This window comes from Chiloscyllium plagiosum, unplaced genomic scaffold (genome assembly GCF_037043375.1).
Source record: "Chiloscyllium plagiosum isolate Xiang-an unplaced genomic scaffold, Cpla_swu_hap1 HiC_scaffold_36, whole genome shotgun sequence".
Taxonomy (NCBI): domain Eukaryota; kingdom Metazoa; phylum Chordata; class Chondrichthyes; order Orectolobiformes; family Hemiscylliidae; genus Chiloscyllium; species Chiloscyllium plagiosum.
The window spans coordinates 20,222,022-20,242,794 of NW_028270174.1; the positions used below are offsets into that span (position 1 = coordinate 20,222,022).

The 20,773-nt window shown below is 42.1% G+C and overlaps 1 protein-coding gene across 1 annotated transcript in view; it reads left to right on the forward strand.

The window, feature by feature from the left end:
* LOC122539420 (serine/threonine-protein kinase 32B-like) overlaps nucleotides 1-20,773 on the forward strand; it is a 357,967-nt gene that overhangs the window by 219,200 nt on the left and 117,994 nt on the right. The window contains exon 5 of the mRNA XM_043674242.2: nucleotides 18,237-18,274. Within this exon, the coding sequence (XP_043530177.1) occupies nucleotides 18,237-18,274 (38 nt within the window). The remainder of the gene's footprint in view (nucleotides 1-18,236; nucleotides 18,275-20,773) is intronic.

Consider the following 20,773-nt stretch of genomic DNA (forward strand, 5'->3'; position numbering starts at 1 on the left):
AGTGTGGGTCTCCTGAAGATAGATGTATCTGATCATCATGGACAAGTGCAGCCCCAACAACACTCAAGAAGCTTGACACCATCCAGGACAAAGCAGCTCACTTGATTGGCACCACATCCACAAGCATCCACTCCTTCCACCACCGACACTCTGTAGCAGCAGTGTGTACTACCTACAAGATGCACTGAAGAAATTCATCAAAGATTCTCAGACAGATCTTCCAAACCCACAACCATTTCCTTCCAGAAGGACAAGGTCAGCAGATATATGGGAACAACACTACCTTCAAGTTCCCCTCCAAGCCACTCACCATCCTGACTTGAAAATATGTCACCATTCCTTCACTAGTGCATGGCCAAAACCCTGGAATTCCCTCTCTAAGGGCATTGTGGGTCAACCCACAACAAGGGGACTGCAGCGTTCAAGGTGGCATCTCACTGGCAGCTAGGTACTGGCAACAAATGCTGGCCAGCTAGGGATGCCCATATACCACAAATGAATTTTTGAAAAATTATGATAAACATGCGTAAAACCTTGGTCTCACCTCGAGTATTGTCTACTGTTCTGAGCTCATACCTTAAGAATGACGTGAAGGCATTAGAGAGAGTGCAGAAACGACTCATGAGAATGGTTCCAGGCATAAGGGACATAAATCATGTAGGCAGGTTGAAGAAGCTACAGCTGTTCCCCTTTAAGAAAATAGCAAGAGGAGGTCTGCCAGAAGAGAGACCAGAAGTCACTGATTTGATGTGATTGGCAAATAAAGCAAAGGTGACATGGGGAAAAAAAACATTTAACACAACATATGGTTATGACTTGGAATGCATCGCCTGCGAGTGTGATGAATGCAAATTTAGTGTTGGCTTTCAGAAGGGAATTGGATTGTTATCTGTAGAGAAAATATTTACAGGACTATATGGAAAAGGCAGGAGAGTGACACAAGGTTAGTTGGAGAGAGCTGTCACAAACACAACAAGCTGAGTAATCATTTTCTGTGCTTCAACAATTCAATGATTCTAAACCTGCCAAGGCAATAAACCACTTTGTCAAAGTAGTAGAATTCTGAATGGTAGGCACATTAACTTATTAGATTGCACAGGAAAAACTATAATTTGTTACCTTTAATGCAACGGTTTACTTTTGAGATCAGGGTGCCCACTGGTCACGAAAGACCTTCTGCCCAGCTGCTTGCCTCAATTTTAACTCTTCAAGAGCTTTCTATTATTCAATAATACCATCTTCATATCATTAACCACCAGCTTCCCAACTGTGGTTAATGATACGGTGGATAATGGAAAGCCAATGAAGAGTTAAAACTGAGGCAAGCAGCTGGGCAGAAAGCCTCTCTGCCCAGAGTGAGGGAACTATTTTGGAGTAGTGTTCCCTTTTTGGAAAGATTCAGTATCAGAACATTAATCTGATTGCAGATGATTAGCAAAACAAGCACATGAGGAAATGCTTCTCTCTACAGAGAATGGTCAGGGTTCTCAGGGTCTAGTTAAGGACTGCAAACTTCGAGGACGTGAAAGGTTTCAGAGAATTAATTATATGTTGCGACAAACTTTACAGGGCTGGGAGAAGAGATGAGGAAGTGCGACTAGTTAAATTGCCCTTGCCTTAAAGGGCCAAATCGCCTCTTTCTATGCAGTGACCATGCTATGAACTGCTACATGTCACTGAATCTTACTCCAATTCTGACCCAATAAGCAAAACTTTGGGGACAGAATGCAGGCATAGGAGACAGCTACCAAGGTATCCTTCAGTTTTGACATCTCTGCCCAAAGAAGAGAAAGGACAAAATTAATAAATGTGTGCAATGTGTAAATGATCAGTGCAGCTCCAAAATTCAAGAAGCTGACACCAGCAGTCTGATTGTTTGACACTCCATCCACTACATTAACCATTGTTGCAAAGTAGCAACTGTGTACCATTTACAAGATGCATTTTGGTAACTCACCAAACCTTCTTTAACACTACCTTACAAAATTTTGACTTCCGCTGAATAAAAAGGAAAGGGCAGCAGATGTATGGGAACATCACCAATTGGAACATCCTTTCCAAGTCTCTCGCTATGCTCACTGGGAACTATATCACTGTCGCTGGAATTCCCTTCCTAACAGCACTGTGGGTGTACCAAAACTTAAAGAATTGCAGCAGTTCAAGAAGGTAGCTCACCACCACCCTCTCCAGGGAAACTAGGAACAGGCAATAGATGCTGACCTTACTCGTGGTGCTGATGTCCCTTTATTGAATTTTTCAAGAATGCATGTGTTTGTAAATACCTGCAGTTTAACAAACGCTTACAGTCTTTGTTTTAACTACTGCTCCTTAACTTTGTGAATGTACATAAGAAGTCCTCAATTTTAAACCCTAATTACATTAGTGTAGGAATTGGTCTAGAATACAGGGTTGGCACTATTTCATAACTCTGCCTTTCCCAATCCTTCCAGGATCAAATGTTCGAGAATGCCAGTACAATTCTTTATGGGGAATTTGTGAATATAATTGCCACTTTGAGTGAATTCCCTATTGAAAACCAATTTCTCCTGTGGCTGTACACGCTGTCTAAAATAATTGATTTATGATGAACTTTGATAAAGTGGCCATAAATTAAGTTAAAAAAAATCACACAACACCACGTTATAGTCCATAGATTTATTTGGAAGCACTAGCTTTCGGAGTGCTACTCTTTCATCACAACCACCTGTTGAAGGAGCAGGTGCTTCCGAAAGCTAGTGCTTCCAAATAAACCTGTTGGACTATAACCTGGTATTGTGTGATTATTTTTAAACTTTGTACACCCCAGTCCAATACCAGCACCTCCAAATCATGACTGCCATAAATTAAAGCATGCTGGGAAAGGAAAGCCAGCCTTGACCATAGTGACTGTGCTAATCCACATGCTGCAGAATCCAGACAGCCTGCAGCTGACCACAGATGGTTTGCGAACAAACCTTACAGCTGCCGACCCTGCAATACACACCTGAAGTTGAATTTGAATGGGACAGTGGAATGTCACCCTCAGGACAATCAGGAACATCATGTCATTCACTAGAAACAGAGGTGTCAGGACCCTTATTTGGAGGAGGCTATGTGCACCCAGCACCTACTATAATGCACATCTAATGGCCACCCTGCCATCAATTTGCCAACACCTGGTTGGGTCTGATTAGATTAGATTCCTTACAGTGTGGAAACAGGCCCTTGATTGTTCAGAGTAATTGAACCTGATAAATCCATTGGTAGATCCACAAGAGCCTCCCAAAAGGGCGCAAAGACTTGAAAGAATAAGAATTGCCGCAAAATCCCACTCAGTGTGGTGACTTGAGAATAACTGCCGAAAGAGAAGGCACCTCCAAGGCCATCGGAAGAAGAAGACATCACCGCGTGCAGACCAGCCAAGTTCTATTGTGGTGAGATTCAATATACGAAGCTAAGTTTAAGCATAAGATAGTTTGTAGTGTTTATCATAACTGTGTTCAATAAACTAATATTATTGTCTATAAGAGTTGACTCGCAGTTCTTTACTTGGAGTAAGTGTTTAAACACACTGTATGGCAGGTATAACACTCTTGAAAAGAGAGGAAAACAAGAATGTGGCAGATTGGATGAGCTGCATGTTATGGAACTCATTTGAATTTCATCTGACTGTTTCATAAACAGTTAGTGATCTGGCCCACCAAGTTATCGTCCAGATGGCAAAATTGAAAATCATCCTCTACAAGTCCAGAATTGAAAATCATACTGTCGCTGACAAACTTCCAAGCTTGCCAGTTTTCCTCAGTAATTATGTTCTAAGCTTCATTACAAATACTGCAAATATGCTGCGCACTTTGTTCACAATTTGCCACCTGTTTCCTCTAGATTGCCAATGCTAAGGAGTACCACCCATTCCTCAGCCAGTCTGATAAACTTTCAGACACTTCATCCAAATTTTATCACTGCTAAGGGAAATGATTTAACTAGACATATCCGAGACATGAGTGAAAAACTGGGACAAGTTTATAAATATAAACAAGTACTTAGGTTGGTATTGTATTCACCCTGTTTTACATTTTTGCCATAGCAGGAACAATTTTACTTTAAAGTTAAAATTATTTTATTTAGGTGTTTTGAAAGGCTGATCTGCACATTGTGATTTTACTAACTTTAATTTGCAGAGCAGCTTTTTGATAATTTAATAAGGCTGCTTTATTGCAAAACTCCTCGGCATATTGTACTTAGAAATACTAATTTCTGGAATTCTTCATAGTTATGGAGAACCAGGATGACCTCCAAACTGAATTTGAATCTTAATTGTATATTCTAACCCAATTTTAACAACCTGAACTGCAGGTAGACAGCCTTGTTTAGGGAAATCTAGCTTTATATCTGCAGCATAAGCAAGTTACAAATGGTAGTTAGCTCCTTCTACATGCTTGACAAATTATAAGACTATTGTACCAAACCTTCACACACATTTAGGTGAGTAGCACTCTGCTAGGCCGCATTGGCAGGAGGTGAAAGTGAGGACTGCAGATGCTGGAGATTAGAGTTGAGAGTGTGGTGCTGGAAAAGCACAGCAGGTCAGGCAGCACCCGAGGAGCAGGAGAATTGATGTTTCCGGCAAAAGCCGAAATGTTGATTTTCCTGCTCCTTGGATGCTGCCTGACCTGCTGTGCTTTTCAAGCACCACACCCTCAACTGTATTGGCAGGTGGTCAACCTCATTTATCTTCTGCCTGTTCCACTTACTGCATTTTCCACTGGGACGTTGTTGTCAGATCAGCAATCACTGCCCTTCGCCTGCATTTCCCTGCAGGATGTAGTTGGGTTGCAAACAACCAAGAAATGTGCTATCAAGAATTGTAAATTATTGTTCAATGCTCTGTTGTTGAGAGAAATGTGGCTCATGGTGATTTGACACCTGCTCCATATAATAATCTCTCCAGCTGGTTATGCATTCCATAACCTGTCCTGTCCAAGCAGTTACTGTGTTGCGATAGATGTTGTTATGATCCCAGCTGATGATAATACTGAGCAAGAGTGAAACAAACACAGAGAATGCTTGCACAGTACTAACCAGATTTGAAACATTAACTGTGTTTCTCTCTTCATACTTGCTTTGAATGACCATTTTCTGTGTTTGTAAAAGAATAAAAACTGGCTCGATAGACTGTAAGTTTTAAGTTTCTTATTGTTTACTGTGAAGGTCAATTACTGAACATATTCACAAGAGTCTGCCAATATACTTTTAACAAAAGAATATAAAAGTGTGTATAAATATAAAAGCAAATATGAACAATATTACACTAGACTAGAACTACTGGAACAACCTCATTATAAGCATGAGAACATTGGAATAGGAACAAAGGGGAGGAATAGTCCATTGAGCCCATTCTGTTAGTGCTCCTACTTACAGTATTAAATACTTGCTCTTTATTTCTGAGGATGTATCTCTTGGCTTTATATCCCACAGCCCAGGGCAACATCATTCTGCATCTGATCTTTCTATCCCTTCATTTGTTTGAACTCCAGAGACTACAAGTACACTGTCCTCTTTCCGAAGAATCGGTTTGGTGAACCTTTATCGCATTTCTTTTGTGGCAAGTGCGCAAAACGCCAGGTGCAGTCTCACCAGTACTTTAGACAATCGAAGCAAGATTTCTTTGTTCTGAATTCAAATCTTGCAGTCACAAAAGTTTACAGACCACTTACCTTCTGAATTGGTTGCTAAACCTGCACGCTACCTTTCTGTGACTTTTGAACAAAGGTACTGTGTTCCTTTGGACTTTCCAATCTGTTACCAATTTTAAGAAATATTCAGCACCTCATACTTATCCACAATATATTACATAGCTACGCTCTTGCCCACTCAAGCAGCCTCTGTATATCCCGTTAATATTTACAAGTTTGTAAATTATACAAAACTTGGTGGAACCTCTTAGAATAGATTAGCATTTTATTGTTACATATATTTTTACAAAGAAAATACAGTGAAAGGTTTGATAGGTAGCCATACCACGGTACCTAAATTGATGATAGAAATCATAAATAAGAAGGAAGAAAAAAAATAAAAGTTCATCACAGCTCAATTAATTGCTCCTGGTTTGGGGTACTTTGGCCACACAAGGCCAGGCTAAGACCACAACACTGGGCCGAGACCATCCTGCCACTCCAAGCCGAGACCTCCACGCCTGGACTAGACCTTTGCACCGGGACTCGACCTTCATGCCAGGCTACTGGAATACCCATGACGAGACCTCCACGCTGAGACAAGAATACCACTCCAGGCCGAGACTGCGCTCCCCCCCCCCCCCCTCCCCACCCCCAGACAAGACCGCCACACAGGGAGACCACCCCACCAGGCACCAGGCCAGACTTGCCATACTGGATCATTGGAAGCCACCTTGTCATTGGGCCTGAGCCAGGAGAAGACTCCTTCCGCCAAAGTCATTAAAATCCTCACCACTCATATTCCCACCAAGTTTTGTACTGTCTGCAAACTTATAAATATTACACTCCTTCCCCATCCATCCAAATCATTGATATAAGTATATATAACTGTGATCTCAAACGCTAATCCTTGAGCTGCTACACTGGTCACAGCCTGCTAACCTACGAATGATCCATTTATTCCTATTCTTTGCTTTCTGCTTGTTAGTCAATCCTCAATCCATTCATATACCCCTAATTATCCCTAATGCCATGTACTTGAATTTTGTTCATTAACTTCCTGTGTGGGTCAATATCAAAAGCCTTCTAAGATTCCACCTGTGGCACATCGACTGATACCTTATACCTTACCTGCTAGTAACATTCTCAAAAAAAACTATCAGGTTTTTCAAACATGACTCCCCCTTTATAATCCATGTTGACTCTATCCATTCAGACACTTATTTTCTAAATATCCAGTAAATACGTCCTTTATAATAGAGTATAATATTTCCCTACTAATGATGTCACACCAATACGTCTGTAGTTCCCTGTTTTCTCTCTTTCTTTCCTTCCTTTAACAGTGGGACTTAATTTGTAATCTTCTAGACTGTAAGCACATTTGCAGAATTTTAAAAATCGATCACCAGTGCATCTGTAGCCATCTGTTTTAATGTTTTAGGGTGAAGTTCTTTGGATCTCAGAAATTTGTCAACATTTTTTCATAAATTAAAGAATGATTTGTTCCTCCTTTCCCTTACAGATACTTAAACCTCAGTGAAGTCTCTCCCATTTCTCCATGCTAAAGCTTCTTGTTGCTAGAATTGGCTTCTTTTCCTTGATTGGCTGTATTTTCAGTAGATGCAACTTTTTCAAACAATATCACTCTCCAAGACCCTTAAAACATCCTGCTCACTCAGCTCACTACTCCTTAACATGGGTTCCCAACAGACTTTTGCTTATGGAAATTTCTTCTCACTGTGACGATGCTGCTCCGTTAACAAGGTTATGCTGTCCTTGACTTTTTCTCAGAGAGGTTGTAAAAGCAGCAATTCCCAAAAAGTCTAGGTTTGAAGGGTTTTAGGGCCAGTTTGATTATAGCTAACAGATATTGCCTCAGGAAAAAAGGCTTTCAAGTTGAAAAAAAAGCACTTGTACAATGAAATGGGGGTGGCCAGTTCTCCCAGCTCAGCTTTTCTTTGGTTTGGCTTGGTTTTAGCAATCTGGGTGTTCACTAAAAGCAGTCAGTCAGTTTTGAGGCTGTTGGGCCAAGAAACAGCTACATGGAAGAAGGTGTTCCATGCTGAAACTCTCTGCCATCTCTCTCTGTGTTCGAGATGATCTTTTTTTCCAAGGGGTGTTTATGAGAATTGTTGCAAGTATTTGGAGCAGCATCATTAAGTTGGGATGGTCTGTTGGGTTTCGGAAAGGTTAAGTTTTTCTGTTTTCTGTTCTCTGTTATTTGTGTTTCATTCGGTAATCTTGTAAATGAATTGTGTTTCGTTTAAAACTAAGTGGCTTGACCAGCTGCATCACTCCTGGAATATCTGCTAACACCTGTTTAAAAGAAAAGCTAGCAAAGTTAGGGCCTGGGCTACTTTCTTGAAATATTTTGAGCAGGTCTGGCCTGGTCCATAACATTACCAATTTCCGAACATCTTTGGACTTCTCCACAGCCCGGTTGCTTGGAGACTGTTAATAGCAGTGTCTCTGCCTGTTATCCTTGCATGAGTCCGCTTCTGGTGTAATTCTCCCTCTTTCTTTGATTGTTGTGATACACAAACCAGTGACCACCTTGAAAAAAAAATCTCTCCAATTCTTGCTTTGATTCGATGTTCAGAACAATTTTTGGACATTTTTATAAACAAAAAGTACCAAATCATTACAGAATTGAAGGCCAAAAATCAATCTTTCCTCTGCTTTTGAACCCAAGTTCTCAATATAATAATACACTGCGTCTACTCCTGGAGCAACTTTTTCCATTACTTTTGCCTCTCATTTAAAATTGATTATAGGATCCCGAAATCATTAAAAATTACATTGATAGAGTGTCTACTGTGACCTCTGGTATTCCAAAGCATGTTAGGGCCGGGGATTTAATTTTGAAGTGTAAACTTTGAAATAAAGCAGAAAGGGTGGTAGCCAGTTTATGTACTGCAAGATTTCACAACCAGTAATGTGATAATTACCTGTTATAAAGTTGAATGAAGTTTATAGGTGCTGACTAGAATAGCAGGGAAAAAGTTTCATCCTCCTCTTTGAAAAATAAAAACTGCACTAGGCCATTAGGCCCCTCAAACCAATTCCATCATTCCAGGTGGGATCAGTGTAAGCCTCTTCTCTAGCCAATTATCATTTATTGAGGTTGGTTCATAGAAACTGCTTAATCTCGGATTTAGAAATAACAATTGATCCAGCATCAATTAACTGTCTGCAAAAGAGAATTCCTTGGTCTTTCACACCCAAAAGGTTTAGTTTTGTTTGAAACAGGAAAGGGTTCAGAAAAGATTCGCAACGATGTTGCCAGGGTTGGAGGGTTTGAGCTATAGGGAGAGGCTGGATAGGCTGGAGCTGTTTTCCCTAGAGCATCGAAGGCTGAGGGGTGACCTTATAGAGGTTCATAAAATTATGAGGGCATGGATAGGATAAAGAGACAAGGCTATTTTCCTGCGGTAGGGGAGTCTAGAATGAGAGGGCGTAGGTTTAGGGTGAGAGGGAAAAAGTTTAAAAGGAATCCGAAGGGCAATTTTTTCATGCAGAGGGTGGTGCATGTCTGAAATGAGCTGCCAGAAGAAGTGGTGGAGGCTGGTACAATTACAACATTTAATAGGCATCTGGATGTGTATATGAATAGGAATGGTTTAGAGGGATATGGGTCAAGTGCTGGCAAATGGGACTAGACTAGGTTCGGATATCTGGTCAGCATGGATGAGTTGGACCAAAGGGTCTGTTTCCATGCTATACATCTTTATGCCTATGACTCTATGACTCTCCTGCTTCTCGACAGAAATAGTGAGCTGAATTTAGGGTACCTTTGTCAGAGAAAAGCAGAATGGCAGCGTGGAGTGCGTGTTTGGGAAGACTTACTCAGCAGTGCCCACATCCAGTTCCTGGCTTTGGAAAATCCTTCTGCAATTTGGTAGGAATGGGATTGGATTCCTGGCAGAGGAATCCCACACGCTGGCAATGTGATACCAATTAAGCTCTGAAATGAGCCACCTAATACTAAATATTCCTGAATGTAGCGGTGATTTAGCGGATGGCTAGTGATGTGATTTTGCCTCCAGACAGGTGATTTACCTGATGAGGCAATGCTTAGATTATTCCTATAAAATAAGGAATGAAACTGGATAATGTGGTATTGAAGAATGCAACAGACATTTAGTACAGCTAACTATTATACACAAACATTAGATTACAGCAGGGCAGCATTGAGCAGCATCCAGTAACATGTCATTGCATAAGTGATCCTGGAATAAGATGGAGTATGCGACCAATGTACTCTCAGATCACATGCTATGATAGAGTGACGATGTCATGAGCATCTTTCTGAAAGGAATATTGACTGGGAGACATAATACAACATCTCATGGATTTAACAAGCCAAGCATGTGTCTCCTATGGCTCATGGAGGCTGCCCAACTCACCCTGTCAGATTTTCCTGAATCCTTGTACTTATTGATGGGTGTCCAGTGCCCAATCTAGGGACTGGAAGATGGGAAGAGATCCAGTGAAAACCATCCCCATTGCATTTGACCTTTCCCCACCACCGTTCCTGCAATGACAACATTCTGCTCCACTCACTGCATTTTCAGAGATCCACCTTTCATCCTCTGGGTAGACCTCAGAGAATGTCCATCCTTTGGGAGCTTTAATTGCATGGATGACAGTAACCAGTTAAATGTCTGAGTTATTTGGGCCTCCTGCACAGAAACAGCATGTTCCCAATGTTTCCATTCATTCTGTAACCACATATAGGGAGGATGGGGGTGGTGGTGTGCGTTGTGGGAACTAAACTCTGCCCGGTGGCTCTCTGTCTGGCCTAACAGTTCCTCTTAATGTCTTATAAAGGCAAAATGCTGTGGAATTATTCAATTCTCATTATATTGGTGATATCAGTTCTGCAGAAGAGTCATGTTGGACTCAAACACAGATGCTGCCAAACCTGCTGAGTTTCTCTGTAATTCTGTTGGTTTTCTCTTAATAACTTGACATCTTAAATCCATTTGTCCCATAATATTTTAAATTCTGCAGAGCACAATTCTAGTTTGTGTAACAAAAATGGAAATTGCTTGAAAAACTCAGCAGGTCTAGCAACATCTGTTAGCATTTTGGATCCACTGACTTTTCTTTGGAATTCTTCTTCCTTGTTCTGAAGGGTCATTGGACCTGAAACATTGACTCTGCGTTGTCTCCACAGATGCTGCCAGGCCTGCTGGGTTATCCAACAAATTCTGGCTTTGTTTTAGGTTTCCATTATCTGCAGTTCTTTGTTTTCTTGTGTAATTTCTACTCCAGGGATCCTTCCAGTAAATCTACACCGTATTTCCTCCAAAGGTTTGTTCATCTTTAATAAGATGTGGGACTCAGTACTCCAGGTGTGGTTTAAACACGGTTTTGCATAGCTGTACCAGCTTTAAACACATAGAACATAGAACATAGAACATAGAAGAATACAGCGCAGTACAGGCCCTTTGGCCCTCGATGTTGCGCCGATCCAAGCCCACCTAACCTATACTAACCCACTATCCTCCATATACCTATCCAATGCCCGCTTAAATGCCCATAAAGAGGGAGAGTCCACCACTGCTACCGGCAGGGCATTCCATGAATTTACGACTCGCTGAGTGAAGAACCTACCCCTAACTTCAGTCCTATATCTACCCCCCCTTCTTTTAAAGCTATGCCCCCTTGTAATACCCGACTCCATACGCGGGAAAAGGTTCACACTGTCAACCCTATCTAACCCCCTAATCATCTTGTACACCTCAATCAAGTCACCCCTAAACCTTCTTTTCTCTAATGAAAACAGCCCCAAGTGTCTCAGTCTTTCCTCATACGATCTTCCTTCCATACCAGGCAACATCCTGGTAAACCTCCTCTGCACCCGTTCCAGTGCCTCCACATCCTTCCTATAGTATGGCGACCAAAACTGCACACAATATTCCAGATGCGGCCGCACCAGAGTCTTATACAACTGCATCATGACCTCAGGACTCCGGAACTCAATTCCTCTACCAATAAAAGCCAGTACGCCATATGCCTTCCTCACCGCACTATTTACCTGGGTGGCAACTTTCAGAGATCTGTGTACATGGACACCAAGATCCCTCTGCTCATCCACACTACCAAGTATCCGACCATTAGCCCAGTACCCCATCTTTTTGTTATTCTTCCCAAAGTGAATCACCTCACACTTAGCTACATTGAATTCCATTTGCCACCTTTCTGCCCAGCTCTGCAGCTTCTCTATATCCTGCTGTAACCTGCCACATCCTTCCTCACTGTCAACAACTCCTCCGACTTTCGTATCATGTACGCAGATCGTTAAAGTGTTGTGAACAACTATAGGAAATAATTACAAAGCCTAATGAAAATACTCTTCTTGATTTCTACTCCTGTAGAAATCAAGAAGAGTATTTTCTTTAGGCTTTGTAATTATTTCCTATAGTTGTTCACAACACTTTAACGATCTGCGTACATGAACATTTAAATCCCTTTGGCCATCTGCTGCTTTAAGATTTCATGGGCATTTAAATCATGCAATAGTCTGTTCTGGAGTCATTGAACTTCCAAGGTGAGACATTTCACAATGCCAAGAGCTAACCAACTGTATTCAAATAGGCCTGATTTCAGAAACCGGTACAGGGACATTAGGCTAGCAAATGAACTCATTCCTGATGAAGGGCTTTTACCCGAAACGTCAATTTTCCTGCTCCTCGGATGCTGCCTGACCTGCTATGCTTTTCCAGCACTACGCTAATCTTGACTCTGATCTCCAGCATCTGCACGACTCACTTTTGCCTGGCAAATGAATTGCTTCACCATACTTCCCATGACTTAGTCATGAAGGTCACCAGAAATAAATGACATTTTAATAAACGTGTATTTTCTATCAACTGGCAGATTTGAAAGACCTCAGGTGGATCTAAATAGACAGATGCCACATGAGGTCCATTTTCACAGATAAAAGAGGATAACCACAACTCTGAAGAAAATAATGCATATATTGAACATGAGTAATCATTTTGAAGCAACTCCTAAATCTATTTGATATTTCATTGTTAAGTTTAGAGCTACGAACAGTCGTAACTCTGCTGTTTAATTTCTCTAGGGAGCGCAAGTCACAATGTGTTTATTCTTTCTGCAGCAGATGTTCACTAAGAGAAAATCTGGTATGTCTCAGTGCTCAGAAATAGCACTCAGTGAAAAAGCTGTATGGCTGCACAACATATTTGAACTGACAAATATGTATGGCAAATTACTTGTGCAACTAAATGCTTTTGACAGGCATTACTTGTGGGTTTTTAAAGTGCTTTTGTGCCCTACAATGTCAAATGTATTTAATATACCTTTGTTAATTTGCAAACTAAGGGTGACTAAGAAAATGGAGCTGCTTATTTTATGTTATTAGTCTGGATAATGTGATCTACTTTTAGATGCCTCATACATGTTGGAAAAGAGCATAAATACTTTTCCCCCATATAGTTTGGAGAAGGATTTATGTAGCAGAAGTAAATTTGACAATAAAAATTATTTTCGGTAAATTAAACTAAGGTACAGAGTTTGGAACCAAAATAATAATCGTTTCATTATGATTGTTCTACTACCAGAGATACAGTGTGCAGAGGGTGAGATGGATGAATTTGGCAGAGAATATGATCATAGATTATAATGCGGGTCTTTCTGGGCTGGGGTTTGGTATGACTGGGTTGGGGAATTGTGGGGAGTTGTGGGAGGGAGTGTGACATGATGAAAAAAGGCAAAATGAAGGCAGATGATGCTCTTTCAATGAAATGTAAATCATCACTGAGGGAACAGCTCATGTTTCAGCCTGAGGATGCTCTGGGCATGACTGCAAATGATACAAAGGAATTATTGCAAGGAGAACTGACAGGATGATTGGTGATTTGGAATCTCTTTAAATTGAATCAACAGTTTTAGTGGAGAAATTGTTCTATGTTGCATTAGCAGTTCCTTCTCCTTTGGGTCATTATTTTAGGCTTTGAGAACAGAATTTTCGTTTTTTGCTGCAATTATAATTGAAAATATGAGCTTGTTTATTCCTTTATTTCAGTGATTTGAACAGAAGGAAGGGCAGTTTTTAATGTAAGCTGTAAACTGGCTTTGAGAAAATGGAGCCAAAATGCACAAAACAGGCTTCCCCAATTTCTAGTTTTAGTGTTGTAAATATTTTGCTTCAAAGTCCACATTGAATTAATATTAAGAAAACATGGATGATGGCACATTTTAAGAAAAAAAAGCACTATTGCTTTTTATTGGAATATTTTGTTATTTCTAAAATCTATAATGCCTTTTAGTTTTGGGGAACAATTTTATTTATTCATTACTGGGATTCATTCATTGGAATTTCTCTATCATTGTGTCAGATACTATACCCATCACACAGCTTCTGAATGTCACTCACCCACTATTTTCAGAAGTAAAGAACACTTTGTCAATGCTCCATTCTGACTCAATATACCTACATCATGTGTGATCTATTGCAAAACATATAATTCTAAGTGATGCAGTGGTGATATCACTGGACCACCATCCAGAACATTATCCTGTTGAATTAAAACAGAAAATACTGGAGAAACCCAGAGACCTGGCAGCATCCATTTCTTTCTCCACAGATGCTGCCAGATCTGTTGGTTTTCTTCAGCTTTTTATGCTTTTATTTCAAATTCTAGCATTCGCAATATTTTGCTTTTATTTCATAAGTTCAAACTGCTCAATAAAAAAGAAAAATCTGTGCAAAAACTATTCAATAAGATCACAGCTGATCTGTTTGTGTTTCCAATTCCACATTCTTATCTAAGCCCGACAAGCTTGGATTTTCTAGCCTGACAAGAATCTATATACTTCTGCCTTGAAAGTGTTCAATGACACTGCCTCCACCAATTACTGGGACAGAATTTTCAAGTCACGACTCTCAGAGAAAGGATTTCCACTCAACTCTGTCCTAAAAGTGTAACCTCTAATTGTAAAAGTGTCTCCTAGTTCTGGATTCATCCACAAGCCTGACAATATCCTTTCCATATTCACATTGTGTAGACCATTCAAGATCTTATAAAATTCAATTAAATCATCCCTTGCTCTTCTAAATTCCAATGAAAATAAGCCCAGCCTGTCCAATCTGTCCTGATAGAATAACCCCACCCATTTCTGGTATCAATCGAGTAAACCTCCTCCGAATCTCCTCCAATGCATTTACATCCTTACATAAAAAAGAACAAAACCATGCACAGTATTCACACATGATCTCACAGATGTCCTGTATAACTGAAGCAGAGGATCATTATTTTTATGTTCAATTTTTCTCGTTAAAGGCTACATTCCATTAGCTTTTTTAATCACTTGCTGATTCTGCATACTAATGTTTTGTGACTTGTGCACTAGGACACCTGGAATCCTCTGCACTTCAGAATTCTACAGTCACTTATTGTATAAACAGTGCTCTGTTTTTTCGTTCTTCCTGTCAAAATGAATAATTTAATATTTTTCACATTGTACTCCAGGTGCCAGATTTTTACCCACTCACTTAACCAATCTATTTTAGTCTCCATCTTTGTTATGTCAACTTCATGAAATACTGTGCCACCTATCCTGCTAATTTAGCTACTATTACCTTCAAACCCCTTATCTAAGTCACTGATATGAATGATAAAACAGTGAGGGCCCAGTATAGACCACTGCAGGATACCACTCATCACGTCTTGCCAATCTGAAAAAGACCTATTCATGCATACTCTCTGTTTTCTGCCAACCAGCCAATCTTCATTCTATGCTAGTATGTTGCTCCCTATACCATGAGCTCTAACTTTGTGCAATAACTTTTTATATGAATTCCTATCAAATGCTTTCTGGAAATCAAGGCATGGTCCATCAGTAGGCTCCTCTTCATCTACAACACAATGAAGAATTATTACCTTGCAACTTTTCAGCTCTCTCTCTTGCTTTCTTCTTTAAAATAGTCCCTTAAAAACAATCTACCTCTTTGACAACAATTTTAATCATGTCCCCAAGTATTTCCTAATGTGACTTGGAATTATATTTTAGATTAGATTAGATTAGATTACTTACAGTGTGGAAACAGGCCCTTCGGCCCAACAAGTCCACACCGACCCGCAACCCACCCATACCCCTACATTTACCCCAACACTACGGGCAATTTAGCATGGCCAATTCACCTGACCCGCACATCTTTTGGACTGTGGGAGGAAACCGGAGCACCCGGAGGAAACCCACGCAGACACGGGGAGAATGTGCAAACTCCACACAGTCAGTCGCCTGAGTCGGGAATTGAACCCGGGTCTACAGGCGCTGTGAGGCAGCAGTGCTAACCACTGTGCCACCGTGCCGCCATTTTGTTTTAGTGCATCTCTGTGAGGAGAAAGTGAGTCTGCAGATGCTGGAGATCAAAGTTGAAACTTTATTGCTGGAACAGCACAGCAGGTCAGGCAGCATCCAGGGAACAGGAGATTCGACGTTTCGGGCACAGGCCCTTCTTCAGGAATGAGCAGAGAGTGTTCAGCAGGAGAAGATAAAAGGTAGGGAGGAGGGACTTGGAGGAGGGGAGTTGGAAATGTGATAGGTGGAAAGAGGTCAAGGTGAGGGTGATAGGTCGGAGTAGGGTGGAGGCGGAGAGGTCAAGAAGAAGACTGCAGGTCAGGAAGGCGGTGCCGGGCTGGAAGGATCCGGCTGAGACAAGGTGGGGGGAGGGGGGATGAAGAAACTGGTGAAGTCCAAGTTCATCCCCTGCGGTTGGAGGGTTCCCAGTCGGAAGATAAGACGCTCCTCCTCCGACCGTCGGGTTGTTGTGGTTTGGCGGTGGATGAGTCCAATGACCTGCATATCCTCGGTGGAGTGGGAGGGGGAGTTGAAATGCTGTGCCACAGGTTGGTTGGGTTGGTTCGTCCGGGTGGCCCAGAGGTGCTCCCTGAATCGCTCCGCAAGTAGGCGGCCTGTCTCCCCAATATAGAGGAGGCCACACCGGCTGCAGCGGATGCAGTAGATGATGTGGGTGGAGGTGCAGGTGAATCTGTGGCGGATATGGAAGTTTCCCTTGGGGCCTTGGAGAGAAGTGAGGGGGGAGGTGTGGGCGCAAGTGTTGCACCTCCTGCGGTTGCAAGGGAAGGTGCCGGGAGTGGTGGTTGGGTCGGTGGGGGGTGTGGATCTGACAAGGGAGTCGCGGAGGGAGTGGTCTCTACGGAAAGCTGATAGGGGAGGGGAGGGAAATATATCCTTGGTGCTGGGGTCTGTTTGGAGGTGGCGGAAGTGACGGCGGATGATGCGCTGTACATGGAGATTGGTGGGGTGGTAGGTGAGGACCAGTGGGGTTCTGTCCTGGTGGCGGTTGGAGGGGCGGGGCTCAAGGGCGGAGGAGCGGGAAGTGGAGGAGATGCGGTGGAGGGCACCGTCGACCACGTCGGGGGGGAAATTGCGGTCCTTGAAGAAGGAGGCCATCTGTGTTGTACGTATTTTGAACTGGTCCTCCTGGGAGCAGATGCGGCGGAGACGAAGGAATTGGGAGAATGGGATGGCGTTTTTACAGGGGGCAGGATGGGAGGAGGTGTAGTCCAGGTAGCTGTGGGAGTCGGTAGGTTTGTAGTAGATGTCCGTGTTGATTCGGTCGCCTGAGATAGAAACAGAAAGGTCTAGGAAGGGGAGGGAGGAGTCCGAGACTGTCCAGGTGAATTTGAGGTCGGGGTGGAAGGTGTTGGTGTAGTGGATGAACTGTTCAACCTCCTCGTGGGAGCACGAGGTAGCGCCGATACAGTCATCAATGTAGCGAAGAAAAAGATGGGGGGTGGGGCCAGTGTAGTTGCGGAAGATGGATTGTTCCACATACCCTACAAAGAGGCAGGCATAGCTGGGGCCCATGCGGGTGCCCATGGCTACTCCTTTTGTTTGGAGAAAGTGGGAGGATTGGAAAGAAAAGTTGTTCAGGGTGAGGACCAGTTCGGTCAGTCGAAGGAGGGTGTCGGTGGAAGGGTACTGGGTGGTACGGCGGGAAAGGAAGAAGCGGAGTGCTTTGAGTCCTTCGTGATGGGGGATGGAGGTGTACAGGGACTGGATGTCCATGGTGAAGATGAGGCGTTGGGGACCGGGGAAGCGGAAATCCTGGAGGAGGTGGAGGGCGTGGGTGGTGTCACGAACGTAGGTGGGGAGTTCTTGGACTAATGGGGACAGGACCGTGTCGAGGTATGCCGAGATGAGTTCAGTTGGGCAGGAGCAGGCCCAACAGAGTGCATCTCTGTGAACCACTTTGGCACGTTTTATCACTTAAAGCATAGTATAACCATAGAATTAGTGTTGTTGCAATCATAGTCATGAATCAATAATGGAACAAATCAGGAAGAGATTGAAAATAAGATCATAGTAAAAGAACTGCTTCAATATCAACTTTAATGAAACACACGCCAATTGAATAAAACACATGGAAAAGCAATTTTCTAATTAACACAAAACTTAAGGATTTTGCACTGTTTTCATTGTGGAAACAGGAATGGCACAGATTAAGTGATTTAGTTGTCAAGTGTTGACTCCATTCATGACTACAGTAATAACCTTGGTTTCTAATTTTTTTTGTTACAGGGACATCAAGCCTGACAATATCCTTCTTGATGAACACGGTAAGTTGATAAATCTTCTTTATCCTGAGCCTGAACTTTGTGGAGGTAACAGAGGATCCTGGAGGCAGTGGTGTGAGATGGGGGCAGGGTTTGGGTTGCTGCAGGGTGTTGTTGTGGAGGCAATTGACCCTGCCTCAGTTAGCAGCAGAATCTGGGGCTGTTTCTTGCTGGCAACAACCAATTAAGTTCCATTAAGGGTTACACATCCCACTCCAGCACTGGAGTATCATCCATGATATATGTCAAGCCATGCAGTTGAGCAGCACAGTGGCTCAATGGTTAGCACTGTTGCCTCGCTGCACCAGGGACCCAGGTTTGATTCCAGCCTTAGGTGACCGTCTGTGTGGAGTTTACACATTCTCCCCGTCTCTGTGTGAGTTTCCTTTGGGTGCCCTGGTTTCCTCCCACTGTCCAAAGATGTACAGTCTTAGGTGGATTGGCCATGGTAAATTGCTATAGGGTGCAGGTTCAAATGATAGTGTGGAAGGATGGGTGTGGGTGGAATGCTCTTCAGGGGGTTGATACAGACTTGGTGGGCCAAATGGCCCCTTTCTCCACTGTGCAGATTCTATGATTCTAAACAGAATTCAGAGGACTCACTCTGTTGCCTCAAAATGAGTTTGAGACAGAGGTAACACTTTAAAGTGTTTGGCAAAAACAGCAAATGCAAAGTGTGAATGATGTTTTTCACACAATGAGTATTCAAGATATGGAATGCACTGCCTGGAAGTGTGGTTGAGGCATTCCAGATAGAAAAACATGATTATTTACAGAAAAACAATATGAAGGTGGGGCTTGAATCAAGAGATAGGGACACCATCACTAAGTGACAAGATCCCATCACTTAAATATATCATTGATATGACAATTCGATTTGCATCTGAACAAATCATGTCCAGTGCTTGTATTTGAACTGAGTAGCTTGGTTCTTCCCTCAAACCAGTTGTTAGGGGATCACAGGATTGTATTAAATTAAACTGGGATAAAATCTTTGTGTATTGAACTCGTGATGTACTAAGGCAAAATCTAAGACAACAGCAAGATAAATTGATAGCAGAATGTTTTAAGTTTCAGTAAAAGCATATTTCAGCAAACAGTATTTTGGAAAATACCTTTATATCTTATAATCAAGTAGAATTAAAAAGGTTGGAGGCAGCATGAAAGAGATTTATGGGACGGGCTAAGGTAAAATCTGATGTTTGGGTGCTTGCTGTGAAAGATAGGAAAATGAATACCCGTAATCAAAATGCAGGAATCTCCAGTAATGCATAGGTCATCTCACAAGAGAATTACTGTAACATTAGGGTTTGTTCCAATGTTGTATTTTGCGAACTGAAAACATTTTTTTAAAAAAGTTTAGCACGAGAGGCCTAAAACATTGGCAATGTAAAAATGCACTACAAAATGTTTTTAAAATAGAAATTTCTGATCAGTTACAAATGCCCTTTTTGGTGGAGACTTATGTATTGTCTAACATAAGAAGACTGAGATAAAGAGAGGAATAAGTGTATGGTTTCATGTATAATTGAAGCAAAAATATGTCATTTAATGTCTTGAGCGGCTCGGTGGCACAGTGGTTAGCACTGCTGCCTCACAGTGCCAGAGACCCAGGTTCAATTCCCGCCTCAGGCGACTCTCTGTGTGGAGTTTGCACATTCTCCCTGTGTCTGCGTGGGTTTCCTCTGAGTGCTCCGGTTTCCTCCCACAATCCAAAAATGTGCAGGTTAGGTGAATTGGCCATGCTAAATTGCCCGTAGTGTTAGGTGAAGGGGTAAATGTAGGGGAATGGGTCTGGGTGGGTACGCTTCGGCAGGTCGGTGTGGACTTGTTGGGCCGAAAGGGCCTGTTTCCACACTGTAAGTAATCTAATCTAATCTAAAACTGGGAATGTATCATTAATAGCAAATGGAAATGAATAACATGATTGCTAAATGGAAATGTTGTTTTGAAATAGAATATTAAATAACCAGTCCAAGCTGGACTAGTTTATCTGTAAGCTGATGGAATTCAATAAGTGACACTGGGTCGATTGTTTGAAAGATATCAGAAGCAGCTCATGAGGTGAGGCACTGATGCATTGCCTAACTGAGAATTGAAAATATGTGTGGACAAGCAGGATTAAGCAGCAGCAGGTCAAAGTCTACCTGAGCACGGTGGACCCAAGCAGAGGGGACTCCAGACCCACATGTGAATCCAGACCCACAGCAATGTGGTTGACTGTCAACTGCCTGGGGATGAGCAATAAATGCTGGCCTAGCCAGTGATGCCTTCATTCCATAAATGAATAATTAAAGAAAAGTGCTCCACATTGTTCTAGTTTGATAGCATAAGAAGGCATAGATTTAGTAAGTAAAATAGAGAGAGGATGACGGTTTGATGAGGAGCTCAAGAAGAGAAACTGACTTTGAAAAGTGATTGATAGCTTTCTCTCTTATCTTTTGGAATCCCAATTGCATTCTTCCTTGACCTGATTTTCTATGAAAAGTGAAAGGCAGGTAT